The 13607-nt window shown below is 45.9% G+C and overlaps 1 protein-coding gene across 9 annotated transcripts in view; it reads left to right on the top strand.

Annotated features, from left to right (window-relative positions):
- LOC140187550 (SH2B adapter protein 2) overlaps positions 1-13607 on the top strand; it is a 176108-nt gene that overhangs the window by 154419 nt on the left and 8082 nt on the right. The window contains exon 10 of one of the 9 annotated variants that reach the window (XM_072242951.1): positions 12259-12329. The exons of the other annotated variants lie outside the window; for them this stretch is intronic. Within the exon in view, the coding sequence (XP_072099052.1) occupies positions 12259-12265 (7 nt within the window). The 3' untranslated portion in view covers positions 12266-12329. Of the gene's footprint in view, positions 1-12258; positions 12330-13607 lie in introns of those variants that run through there. 9 annotated transcript variants of the gene reach the window in all.

The raw sequence follows: 13607 nt of genomic DNA, 5'->3' as shown, positions 1-13607 counted from the left end.
ACAACATTGTTGGCCAAGGGGCCTGTAATGTGCTATAGATTTCTACGTTCTAAGTTCATGACGCACTTGATAATGCACCCATGAAGGACTATAGAGAGTTTGCTAAAATGTCTGATAGTCTACACTCAGCTAGGCAGCGCAGCATCATTCCTCCTCTTTTCTCTACCTCAGTAAGCCTGCAACAAAGCCCCCAGCATAAGGACACTGTGGCTATGAAACAGATGACACCTGGTTTATGTTTTTACCATGCTCGCTTTGGTACGAACACTAGGAGGTGCTGACTGCCTTGTAACTTCAACAGTGCCAGCACAACGGAATATTGGATGTCTGTGAACACCATGGGTTTCAGCCGCAGGGTCGTGTACTGTTCATTACGGACCCTCTTTCAGGGCAAAGCTTCCCATGTGACACGGGTGCGCAAGTGAATGTGCTGCCAGTCACACCTATGGACCAGGAGGCAAGGAGTGACAAAACCCCACTGCAAGCCCCCAGTGGCAGCAGGATCCAGACTTACGGGACACAACAGGTGACGCTCTGCTTCAGTGGGTGACGTTACACATGGGACTTCATCCTGACTGAAAGGGTAGACCTCTGTTCGGTGTAGGTTTCTTTTATACCCAAGGATTATTAGGTGATCGTAAGATCTGCTAGCTTGTGGATGTCAAGGACAAGTTACCCTGTATCCCCTGTAAGTTCCCCACAACAACTTTGTCTAGTGCATGCATCACCAGGAGTGAGTTTATTCCACTGCTGGGCGAATTCCCAGACCTCACCAAGCCCACATTCTCCACTACAGTCACAAAACATGGGGTTGACAACTGGCCCACCATTCTATGTCCACGCATGTAGACTGGACCCAGAAAAGCTGGCAACCGCGAAGGCTGATTTAGCCAACATGGAAAGATTCAGCGTTATACACCAGTCAAATTGCCGCTGGGCTTCACCCCTCCATATGATCCCTAAGTCCGAAAGTAGTTGTCACCCATATGATTACTGACACCTAATGAGGCCACCACCCTGATCGTTACCTGATACCATACATCCAGACTTTTCAGCATGTTTAGCTGGAAAGTTAATTTTTATTCCAAAGTCAGTCTAGTTAGTTGGTACCATCAAGTGCTTGTGTGCTTGGAGGACATTCCAGAAAACAGCTGTGATAATCCCAACTGGCCTTTTTGAGTTTCTGCACATGAAATCCTGCACTGGACTGAAAAATGCAGCACAGACTTTCCAATGGATGATGGGCTCTGTATTAAAAGACTTAGATTTTCTTTTTGTTTACCTGGATGACATATTTGTCTCTTGTGTGTCTAAATCTGAATATGCATCTCATCTCCACACTCTTTTCAAGCATATAAGCCAACATGTGTTGATTATTAACCTGGTTAAATGCCAGCTTGGGTTGTCAACCATTGGCTTTCTCAGCCATCACATCTTTGCAGAAGGTACAAAACCCTCCCACAGAAGTAGCCGCTATTATGGATTTCCCACTGCCCCACACTTTTTTCACATCATTCATTGACCACAAACCCCTCGTGCACACGATGACCAATATATCAGACCCTTAGTCCAAAAGACAGCAATGCCAACTGGCCTACATCCAAGTTCCCAACTGATATACACATCAAGGGGAAAAATAATGCCGTGGCTGATTGCCTTTCTGGGCCAACCATTGAGGCCATACACATAGTGGTTGACTATGTAGTTATGGCAGCTGACTCAGAGGCCCAGGCTTACCAAACAGCAGTCGCAAGTCTGCAGTTGGTTGACATTAAGTTCAGGGTATCTGGGGTTTCCCTTCTGTGCAATGTCTCAACCGGTTGCCCTCGCCCCCATCATGTCCGCAAACTGAAGAGGGATTGTTTTCGTCTCCGTACATGGCTTCTTGCATCCAGGCCAGAAGGCCTCACAGAAACTGGTTGTACTAAAGTTTGTGAGGGTCAGTCTTCGAAAGCATGTGCGTAATTGGACAACAGCCTGTGTGGAGTGCCAGCGGGCAAAAATTAACCATCCTGTCCAGGTGCCAGTGGCACCTTTTGAGGTCCCTGATAGACGGTTTCACCATGTCAATGTGGACCTTGTTGGTCCTCGCCCCCTGTGGTTTCATGTACCTTACCATGGTGGACAGTACCACCAGGTGTCCCTCTAGCATCGACGATGGCTGCAGATGTGGCTTGGACATTCATCAGCACCTGGGTTGCTCAGTTTGGCATCCCATCTGATATTTCCTCTTACCGAGGTTCTGGCTAAGTTCTCAAATGAATATTCTTCCTCTGCTTTTGCCATGAAGAAGGATATGAAGCCTTGAGAAGAATTCAGAATGGGGATGTACTGTGGATAGTTCCTGTACATGGTTCTAATGCCATAATCAAGTTCGCAGACGACACCACGGTGGTTAGTCTGATCAGAGGGGATGACGAGATGGCGTACAGGGACGAGGTCCAGCACCTGGCCGTGTGGTGTGCTGACAACAACCTGGCCCTTAGCACCCAGAAGACCAAGGAGATCATTGTGGACTTCAGGCATGCTAGGAACCACATTCTCGTCCCCATCTACATCAACGGAACTGTAGTGGAGCGTGTATCAAATTCCTTGGTGTCCACATTTCCTCCATCCTGACCAAAAAGGCGCAAGAGCGCCTTTATTTCCTGCGGAGCAAGAAGAAAGCTCACCTCTGTCCCAGGATACTGACGGATTTTTACCACTGTACCATTGAGAGCATACTCACCAACTGCATCTCAGTGTGGTATGGCAATTGTCCCGTATCAGACCGCAAAGCACTGCAGCGTGTGGTGAAAACTGCCCAGCGGATTATCGGCACCCAATTGCCCACCATTGAGAACATCTACCATAAACGTTGCCTGGGCAGGGCGAAAAGCATTATCAGGGGTGCACCTCACCCTAACCATGGACTTTTTACTCTCCTCCCATCCGGTATGCGCTACAGGAGCCTCCGATCCCGCACCAGCAGGCGCAGGAAGAGCTTCTTCCCTGAGGCTGCGACACTGCTGAACCTCACATCACAGCACTAAGCAGTATTGCATCCATATTGTACTGTCTCAGTACTTTTATATTTGTATGCTGTAGCACTTTTTTTATTCGCAGTTATTTTGTAAATAACACTATTCTTTGCATTTCTGGTCAGATACTAAATGCTTTGTATCTGTACTTGGCACAATGACAATAAAGTTGAATCTAATCTAATAGTCTGTATAACAGCAGGTGAGGTGCTAATATCTTAAAATATATGAAGGTAGCTAAATCTCCAGGGCCTACTCAAGTCAGTACAGGGTGCTATGACTACCTCCTCACAAGGAGATAATGCAACAGAACAGCGGTCATACCTTCGCGACACATTTCACGAATCAGCACTCTGTATCTTTGCAAGAAAGACCACAAAGAGCAGTGACTGGTTTGAGGCAAAGTCCAACATCGTGACTCCGCTCATCGAAGCCAGACGTGCAGCTCTCATAGAGTACAAGCGCTCACCATCTGACCAAACACTTCGAGCTGCTAGAAGCAAAGTGCAACAGACTGCAAGGCGGTGCACAAGTGAGTACAGGCTCCAGCTCAGTGAGGACATTCAGGCAGCGGCTGTGACAGGCAACATCAGAGCGATGTGTGATGGTATCAAGAAGGCCCTTGGCCCATCGCAGAGCAAGACAGCACCCCTGAAGTCATCCAGCAGTGAAATAATCACCGATAAAAGCAAGCAGACGGAACGCTGGGTAGAACACTACTCTGAGCTCTACTCGAGGGAAAATGTTGTTGTTAGCTCAGCCATTGATGCCATCGATTATCTACCAGTCATGGATGAACTCGACTCCGAACCAACCACTGAGGACCTCAACAAGGCAATTGACAGTCTGGCCCCAGGGAAAGCTCCTGGCAATGATGGGATTCCTCCAGACCTGATCAAACACTTCAAGAGCTCACTCCTCCAACCTTTACACGAGGTCCTCTGTCAGTGCTGGAAGGAAGGAGCCGTACCACAGGATATGCATGAGTCCAAAATCGTCACTTTGTACAAGAACAAGGGTGACAGGAGCAACTGCAACAACGACAGGGGTATCTCCCTCCTGAGTATTGTCGGCAAAGTCTTTGCTCGTGTGACTCTGGCACATCTACAAACTCTGGCAGAACGGGTCTACCCTGAGTCCCAATGTGGTTTTCACACAAGGAGGTCAACTGTCAACATGATTTTCTCACTCCGTCAACTCCAGGAGAAGCGCAGGGAACAACAGAAACCCCTCTTTGTTGCTTTCATCGACTTGACCAAGGCATTCGACCTTGTCAGCAGGGATGGGCTCTTTCAGATTCTCCTCAACATCGGCTGTCCCCCGAAACTCCAAAGTATCATCAAGTCATTCCATCATGATATGAGGGCTACTATTCAGTACAATGGCAGTGCATCAGAACCCTTCGCTGTTCGTAGTGGAGTCAAACAAGAATGCGTGTTGGCCCCACCATTATTCAGCATCTTCTTCTCTCTGCTATTGAAGCACGCGTTTGGGACGTCGACAGAAGGCATCTACATGCACACCAGGTCTGATGGGCGGCTGTTCAACCCTGCAGGCCCGAGAGCAAGAACAAAGGTGCGAAAGATCTTAATACGTGACATGCTCTTTGCCGATGAGGCTGCTATAACCTCGCACACCAAACAGCAACTACAAACTCTCATGGACCGCTTCTCTAAGGCATGCAAGGACTTTGGGCTTACCATCAGCCTAAAGAAGGCAAATGTCCTTGCCCAGAACGTAGTGGAGACACTGGTCATTACCATCGACAATTACCATCTAGAAGTGGTCCGCGAGTTCACATACTTAGGGACGACCTTTAGCGACACTCTCTCCCTTGATGCTAAAATCAATAGGCGTATTGGCAAAGCAGCATCAATCCTTGCTCGACTCTCCTCGCAGGTCTGGGAGAATCCGAAACTCGCTACAAGGACCAAGACTGCTGTGTACAATGCATGCATTATCAGCACCCTCCTGTATGGTAGCGAGACTTGGACAATCTACTCCAAGCAGGAGAGGAAACTCAATAGTTCTCACCTGCGCAGCCTTCGCCGCATCCTCGGCATCACCTGGAGAGACAAAGTCCCAGGCTCTGAGGTTCTCTCCCATGCTGGACTTCCCACAATGTTTACGCTTTTAAGACAACACAGACTGCGCTGGCTGGACCATGTCCATCGTTTGAAGCATGGTAGACTGCCAAAGGAGAACTAGCAACAGGCAAGAGGAACATTGGCAGACCCCAGCTTCGCTTCAAGGACCTCTGCAAGCGCAGCATGAAAGCCTTAAAAATCAACACAGAGTGCTGGAAGGATACAGCAGGTAACCTCAACAAATGGCGAGGTACTCTTCAGAAACACCTAGAGCAAGGCGAAAGAGTGATCCCGAGTCAGTTTGAGGAGCGGAGAGCACAGCGGACAGCGGGCAACAACTCTACGGTGCCCTACACATGCAGCAACTGTGGCAGAGCCTGCCGTTCCAGGATCAGCCTCAATAGCCACAGTCGACACTGCTCAACAGACCAGTGACTCCGAGAGGTGCAATACCCATGGTGGACCATGACCAACGGAGGCCACACACACACACAATCAGATAGATTCAAGGACACTTTAGGAACCTAGAAGATAAATTGCAGAAGCTCTGGCTGAGATATAAGCATCATTGTTAGCTATGGGTGAAATGCCAGAAGACTGGAGGGTGGCTAATGTGACTTTGTTTAAAGAAAAGCCTAGGAACTATAGACCAGTAAGTCTAACATCTGGGATTCTAAGGAATAAGATATACAAGCATTTGGAAGGCAGGGGTCAATTAGGAATAGTCAGCATGTCTTTGTGCATGGGAGATCATATCTCATGAATTTGATTGAGTCTCTTTAATCAACATGATCAATGAGGCAGAGTCTGTATGGCCTTCATTAAGTCCTTTGATAAGATTTTGCATGGTCGGCTGCTATGGAAAGTTAGATCACATGGGATCCAGGGGGAGCAGTTAACTGAGTAGGAAGCAAAGGGTGATGGTGGGAGGTTGTTTTTCAGACTGGAGGCCCATCACCAGCAGTGATCCCCAGATTTTGGTTTCAGGGCTATTGTTATTTATCACCTATATTAACAATTTGGATGAAAATGTACAAGACATGGTTAGTGAATTTACAGGTGACAGTAATGTAGGTGGTGTCGTTGACAGTCAAAATAATTAACAGGATTTACAGAGGGATATTTTGCTGGGTAAGTGGGCCAAGGGATGGCAGCTGGAGTTTCACTCAGATAAGTCAGACGTTACATTTTGGGAAGACAAATGTGGGTAGAACTTAGACAGTGGAGCATGTTGTGGAAGATGATGACCTAAGAGTACAAAGTACATGGTTTTCTGTCAGTGACATCACAGGCAGACAGGGTGGTGAAGAAGGCGTTTGGTTTGTTAGCCTTCATCAGACAGGGTACTGAGTGTGAATGTTGGGATTTTATTTTGCTATTATACAAGATTTTTGGTGATGCTACATTTCGAATATTACATTCAGTTTTGGTCACCCTATTATAGGAAATAAGCTGGAAAGGTTGCAGAGGGGATTTACAAGGATATTGCTCGGACTCCTGAGACTGAGTTGTGGAGAGAGGTTGATCAAGTTGGGATTTTTTTCACTGGAGCATAGGAAACTGAGCATTGGTCTTACAGAGGTGTATAAAGTCATGAGGGATATGGTGGTGGTGGTGGTGGCATCCGTTAGTCTCGCGAGACCATGGATCTGCGCCTGGAAAGTCTTGCTTCAGTCTGTGTTAGAGCAGCATCTATTGTGGCTGTAGAGTCCCACATGAGAGTGATAGTCTGGGCTGCAGCAACTGCACTTGAGGGCACTGAAGGGTCTCGGCCTGAAACGTCGACTGCACCTCTTCCTACAGATGCTGCCTGGACTGCTGCGTTCACCAGCAACTTTGATGTGTGTTGCTTGAATTTCCAGCATCTGCAGAATTCCTGTTGTTTTTGTCCTCCAGTGTTGTCTTGGTGCTGTTTTTCCGACGAGTGCGGTTTTCTTCAGCAGCAAGCCTTAGCTTCTCTTTTTAGACCTCTGTGTAGTTTCAGCCTCCAGTGAGAGCGATTGCTTGCGATGTCCTCCCACCTCTCGACGTTCATTTTCAGTGACTTCATGTCTCTCTTGCAAACATCTTTGAAACGGAGATGGGGCCATGAGGGATATAGATAGGGACAATGCATAGACTTGTTACCCATGTTGAGAATCAAGAGCCAGAAGGCATAACTATAAGATGAGAGGGGAGATATATTTAATAGGAACTAGAAAGTGGTCAGTATATGGAATGAGCTTCCAGAGGAAGTGATTGAGGAAGGTACACTCACAACATTTGAAAAGTACTTAGAGGGCTGTTGGCTAAATATTGGCAAATGACTGAGATGGGAATTCTGTTTGGCATGGACTAGTTGGGTCAAAGGGCCTGGTTCTGTGCCCTATGACTCTCTGACAAGTCATGGAAATTGAGCATGCAGATGCAACAGGCGTTCAGGGAAGTCACTGATTTATACTATGTGTGAGACTTCAGCCACAAGTGGAACACTTCTTCTGATTGATTTTATTGCCTCAAAAGAATATAGTGTTACTGCAAATCCTGCATCATTTCTTTAAATGCCAGTCACTGTTGCCCATCACCAATGCACGCCTCAACCAACCTACTGTTTTCCAAGATCTTTTCCTCCTTCATTCAGATTTAAGACACAAGTTTTATTTTCAAACTCAATGTCAAATTCTATCATATTAGGGTCAGTTTTCCCTGAAAGCTGTTTTCAGCAAGGTCATCGACGGACCCTTTTACCACCTTACAAGATCGAAGATACCTTTTCCTTGGCTGACCTAGAAATTCATCTCATATCCGTCCTTCACGTTGTGTATTGTTAATTTGCAATTTAAAGCTTCCGTTACATAGCACCTGTAAGGGGACTTCTAACTTCCTGATTGATGCTTTGCCCAGTAGTCATTACGTGACTGCCTATAAATAACTCCCACTGATGTTACCTGCCCTTTGCTGCATTTTGCTCTACCCAGACTGATCTACTAGGACAAACTGAAATTTCATCACTCTGCTGATCTCAGCATGCACCATCGGCGCTTTCCCAGCCCTTCACCCCTTTCTGCTTGCCTTTTCAAACTTTGAACCACCCTGGTATCCAGCTTCCAGTTCTGGTCACCCTGCAAGCATGTTTCAGTCATGGCAGACAGAAGATTAACGTTCAATTTAACTTCAGCTGCTTTGTCTCCAATTCGTAGGATACTGTGGAAAGAGTAGGAGCAGAATTAGGCCATTTGGCCCTTCGAGCCTGCACTGCCATTCAGTATGATCATGGCTGATCATCCAACTCAGAACCCTGTACCTGCCTTCTCTCCATACCCCCTGATCCCTTTAGCCACATCTAACTCCCTCTTAAATTAGCCGTATCTAACTCCCTCTTAAATATAGCCAATGAACTGGCCTCAACTGTTTCCTGTGACAGAGAGTTCCACAGATTCACCACCCTCTGTGTGAAGAAGTTTTTCCTCATCTTGGTCCTAAAGGCTTTCCCTTTATTCTCAAAATTATCCTCCTTTGAACCCCCCGCAATGTCAGCACATCCTATCTTCGATAAGGGGCCCAAACGTGCTCACAATGCTCCAAGTGAGGCCTCAGCAGTGCTTTTAAAAACCTCAACTTTACATCCTTCCTTTTATATTCTAGTCCTGTTGAAATGAACACTAACATTGCATTTGCCTTCCTCACTATCAACTCAACCTGAAATTTAATCTTTAGGGAATCCTGCATGAGGATTCCCAAGTTCCTTTGCACCTCCAGACTTTTGAATTTTCTCTCCATTTACAAAATAGCCTCCCCTTTTATTTCTTCTTCCAAGGTGCCTGGCCATACGCTTCCCAACACTATATTGCATCTGCCATTTCTTTGCCCATTCTCCTAATCTGTTTGTCCTTCTGTAGCCTCTCTACCTCTCTACTTCCTCAACACTACCTGCCCTTCCACCTGTCTTCGTATTATCCACAAACTTGGCCACAGAGCCATCAATTTCATCATCCAAGTTATTGGCATATAACATAAAACGAATTGGTCCCAACATAGATCCCTGTGGAACATCAGTAGTCACTGGCAGCCAAGCAAAAAAGGCTCCCTTTATTTCCACTCTTTGCCTCCTGCCAATTAGCCAATGCTCTATCTATGCTATTATCTTTCCTGTAACATCATGGGCTGTTAACTTGTTCAGCAGCCTCATGTGCAGCACTTTGTCAAAGGCATTCTGAAAATCCAAGTACACAACATCCATGGATTCTCCTTTGTCTATCCTGCTTTGTCAGGTAAGATTTGCCCTTAAGGAAACCATGCTGACTATGGCCCGTTTTATCATGTGCCTCCAAGTGCCCTGAAACCACATCCTTAACAATCAGCTCTAACATATTCCCAACCACTGAGGTCAGACTAACTAGCCTATAATATCCTTTCTTCTGTCTCTCTCCCTTCTGGAAGAATGCAGTGTTATATGCAATTTTCCATTCCACTGTAACTATGCCAAGATCAATTGATTCTGGAAAGATCATTACTAATTCCTTGGTGTCCACATTTCCGAGGATCTCACCTGGTCCTTGAACTCCTCCATCCTGATTAAAAAGGCGCAACAGCGCCTTTATTTCCTGCGGACTTTTTACTCTCCTCCCATCCAGTAGGTGCTACAGGAGCCTCCACTCCCGCACCAGCAGGCACAGGAAAAGCATTATCAAGGATGCATCTCACCCTAACCATGGACTTTTTACTCTCCTCCCATCCAGTAGGCACTACAGGAGCATCAAGAAATCTCACCTCTGTCCCAGGATACTGATGGACTTTTACAATTGAAAGCATACTCACCACCTGCATCTCAGTGTGGTATGGCAATTGTCCCTATCGGACCGCAACGCAGTCCAGCATGTGGTGAAAACTGCCCAGCGGATTATCGGCACCCAATTGCCCACCATTGAGAACATCTACCATAAACGCTGCCTGGGCAGGGCAAAAAGCATTATCAAGGATGCATCTCACTCTAACCATGGACTTTTTACTCTCCTCCCATCCAGTAGGCGCTACAGGAGCCTCCGCTCCCGCACCAGCAGGCACAGGAAGAGCTTCTTCCCTGAGGCTGTGACCCTGCTGAATCTTACATCACAGCGCTAAGCAGTATTGTACCCATATTGTACTGTCTCAATACTTTTATATTTGTGTGCTGTAGCACTTACTTTTTATTCGCAGTTATTTGTAAACAATATTCTTTGCATTTCTGGTCAGATGCTAACTGCATTTCAATGGCTTTATATCTGTACTCGGCACAATGACAATAAAGTTGAATCTAATCTAATCTAATCTCTTCTGCCACCTCTTTCAGAACCCTGGGGTGTACTCCATCTGGTCCAAGTGACTTATCTACCTTCAGACCTTTCAGTTTCCCATGAACCTTCTCCCTAGTATTGGCAACTCCACACACTTCTGCCCCTTGACACACTCAAACTTCCAGAAAGCTGCTAGTGTCTTCCACAGCGAAGACTGATGCAAGATACTTATTCAGTTCATCCACTATTTCCTTGTCCCCCATTAATACCCCTCCAACATAATTTTCCAGCTGTCTGATATCTACTCTCGCCTCTCTTTTATGCTTCATTTATCTGAAGAAACTTTTGGTATCTTTAATATTATTGGCTAGCTTACCTTTGTATTCCATCTTTCCTTTCTTTATGAATTTCTTAGTTGCCTTTTGCTAATTTTTAAAAGCCTCCAGTCTCTGACTTCCCTTTAATTTTTGCTCCATTATATGCCCTCTCATTAGCTTTTATTGTGTGACAGCCACGGTTGTGTTATCCTGCCTATATCCTGCCTTTAGAATACTTTTTCCTCTTTGGGATGTACAGTATATAACTGCACCTTCTGAATTGCTGCAAGAATTTTCAACCATTGATTCTCTGCCATCATCCCTGCCAGTGTTCTTTTCCAAGCAGTTTTGGCCAGCTCCTCTCTCATGCCTCTGTAATTCCATTTACTCCACTGTAATACTGATACATCTGATTTAGCTTCTCCTTCTCAAATTGCAGGGTGAATTCTATCACATTACGATCAGTTATTCTAAGGGTTTACCTTAAGCTCTTTAATCAATTCTGCGTCCTTGCACAACACCCAATCCAGAACAGCTGATCTCCCAAGTGGGCTCTAAAAAGCCATCACAAAGTTTCAAAGTTAATTTATTATCAAAGTTATCAACTCTGAAATCCTTCTCCCGGTAGCCACGAAACTAAGAGAGAAAAGAATGGCAGCACAATCACCAACCCCTAAATCCCTCCTCCCCACACAAAAAAACAAACAAAAAACATCGACTCCACCCTCCAAATTCCCCTCCCTCGCACACAAAAAAACTAGAAAGCTCTGGCAAGAAACACAGTATAGAATAGTCCAACTCCATATCCAGAATGCAGAAAACCTGGGTAACATTCTCTGGGCACAGTGGCAGGTCTTTATAAGACACTAGTCAGGCAGCATTAGAGTATTGTCAACAGTTTTGGGTCCCATATCTCAGAAAGGATGTGTTGTCATTGGAGAGAGTCCAGAGGAGGTTCACGTTGATGATTCCGGTCATGATGGGGTTAACATATGAGAAGTGTTTAAGTGTTTGGCAGCTTTGGGCCTGTACTCACTGCAATTTAGAAGAATGCGGGGGGGTGGGAGGGGGAGCCTCATTGAAACCTACCAAATGTTGAAAGGACTAGATAGGCTGGGTGTGGAGAGGATGTTTCCTATGGTGGGGGTATGCAGAACTAGAGGGCACAGTCTTATAATTGATGGGTAACCCTTTAGAACAGAGGTAATGAGAAATTTTTAGCCGGAGAGTAGTAGATCTGTGGAATGCTCTGCCACAGACTGTGGTGGAGGCTAAGCCCATAGGTATTCGAGGGGTGATTGATAAGTTCATGGCCTAAGGTAGAAGGAGTCAATTTTAGAAAACCTAGCACATTTATTTTTCAACATAGTCCCCTCCTACATGTACACACTTAGTCCAGCAGTCGTGGAGCATACGGATCCCTTCTTTGTAGAAGTGGTCCACAGCAGGGCTGATTGATAAGTTTGTGGGCTAAGGTAGAAGGAGATGAGTTATACAGCTGTCGTTACATGCACGTGCAGTTCAACTCTTCGAGTGAAAATGCGGAAAGTTTGAAGTTTCTCCTTGTCTCCTTCTACTCTAGGCCATGAACTTATCAATCACCCTTGCTGTGGACCACTTCTGGAGGTCCAAGATGCTGACTTCTACAAAGAAGGGATCCGTATGCTCCGCGACCGCTAGACTAAGTGTGTAAATGTAGGAAAAATAAATGTGCTAGGTTTTCTAAGATTGACTCCTTCTACCTTGGGCCACGAACTTATCAGTCACCCCTCGTATTTAAGGCAGAGGTTGATTGTTTTCTGATCAGTCAGGGCATCAAAGGATATAGCGAGAAGGCAGGTGTGTAGGGTTGAATGGGGTCTGGAATCAACCATGATGGAATGCTGGAGCAGACTCGATGGGCTGAATGGCCTAATTCTGCTCCTGTGTCTTATGGTCCCTCTTCAGCAACAGAGCAATCCCCCAATGATCAAAAGGAAATCTCCCCTGTCTGGTACCAGAATGATCTCCCATCAATCAAAAGACAGGCAGCCGGTGCTCACCTTGTGCATTCAGCTCGATGTTTCAACTTCCCTCATCGCTTTAATCAGCAAACAATGGAAGCTTTAATCAGTGAAATGGAGTTGAACATTGGCCCGGAGCCTACTCGGCACAAGGTTCATGCATGTTGCCTCTGCCTCCTGGAATCCTCTCGGAGACTGCAGAGCTCTGAAACACCCAAACGATCTCCAAACTGCACATCTCAGGCTTCAACAGTTTCCAGAATCACATTCAAGATGAAACACAAATGTAAAAGATGTCAACTGAAGGAACATTTGTATGCAGGTGCCAAACTCCCATCAAGGTCTTTTTACCCTTACAATTTCTTAGCTCTACCTACAATGATTCAAACCTTCCGGTTCCATGTCACTTCTTGCTAATGATTGATGCTTTTTGTATACCAACTGAGCCACACCACTCCCTCTTCGGAGGCTTTATAAGACACTGGTGAGGCCTAACCTTGAGCATTGTGAACAGTTTTAGGCTCCTTATTTAAGAAAAGATGTGTTGGCACTGGAGAGGGTTCAAAGGAAGTTCCTAAGGATGATTCCAGGAACTAAAGGGTTATCATGTGAGGAACATCTGATAGCTCTGAGTCTGCACTTGGTGGAATTTAGAAGAATAAGACCATAAGACATAGGAGCAAATTAGGCCATTCAGCCCATTGAGTCTGCTCAGCCATTCCATCATGGCTGATCCCAGATCCCACTCAACCCCATGCACCAGAGGAGGTTCACAAGGATGATTCCAGGATTGAAGAGGTTAACATATAAGGAGTGGTTGGCAGCTTTGAGCCTGCGCTCACTGGAATTTAGAAGAATGTGGGGGGATCTCATTGAAACATACCGAATGTTGAAAGGTCAAAGTCTAAGGAATAGTTAGCAAGTAGAA

The sequence above is a fragment of the Mobula birostris genome, chromosome 25 (assembly GCF_030028105.1).
Source record: "Mobula birostris isolate sMobBir1 chromosome 25, sMobBir1.hap1, whole genome shotgun sequence".
NCBI lineage: Eukaryota > Metazoa > Chordata > Chondrichthyes > Myliobatiformes > Myliobatidae > Mobula > Mobula birostris.
Note: the sequence above shows the minus strand (reverse complement) of the source record. Positions and strands in the feature narration are given on the sequence as shown.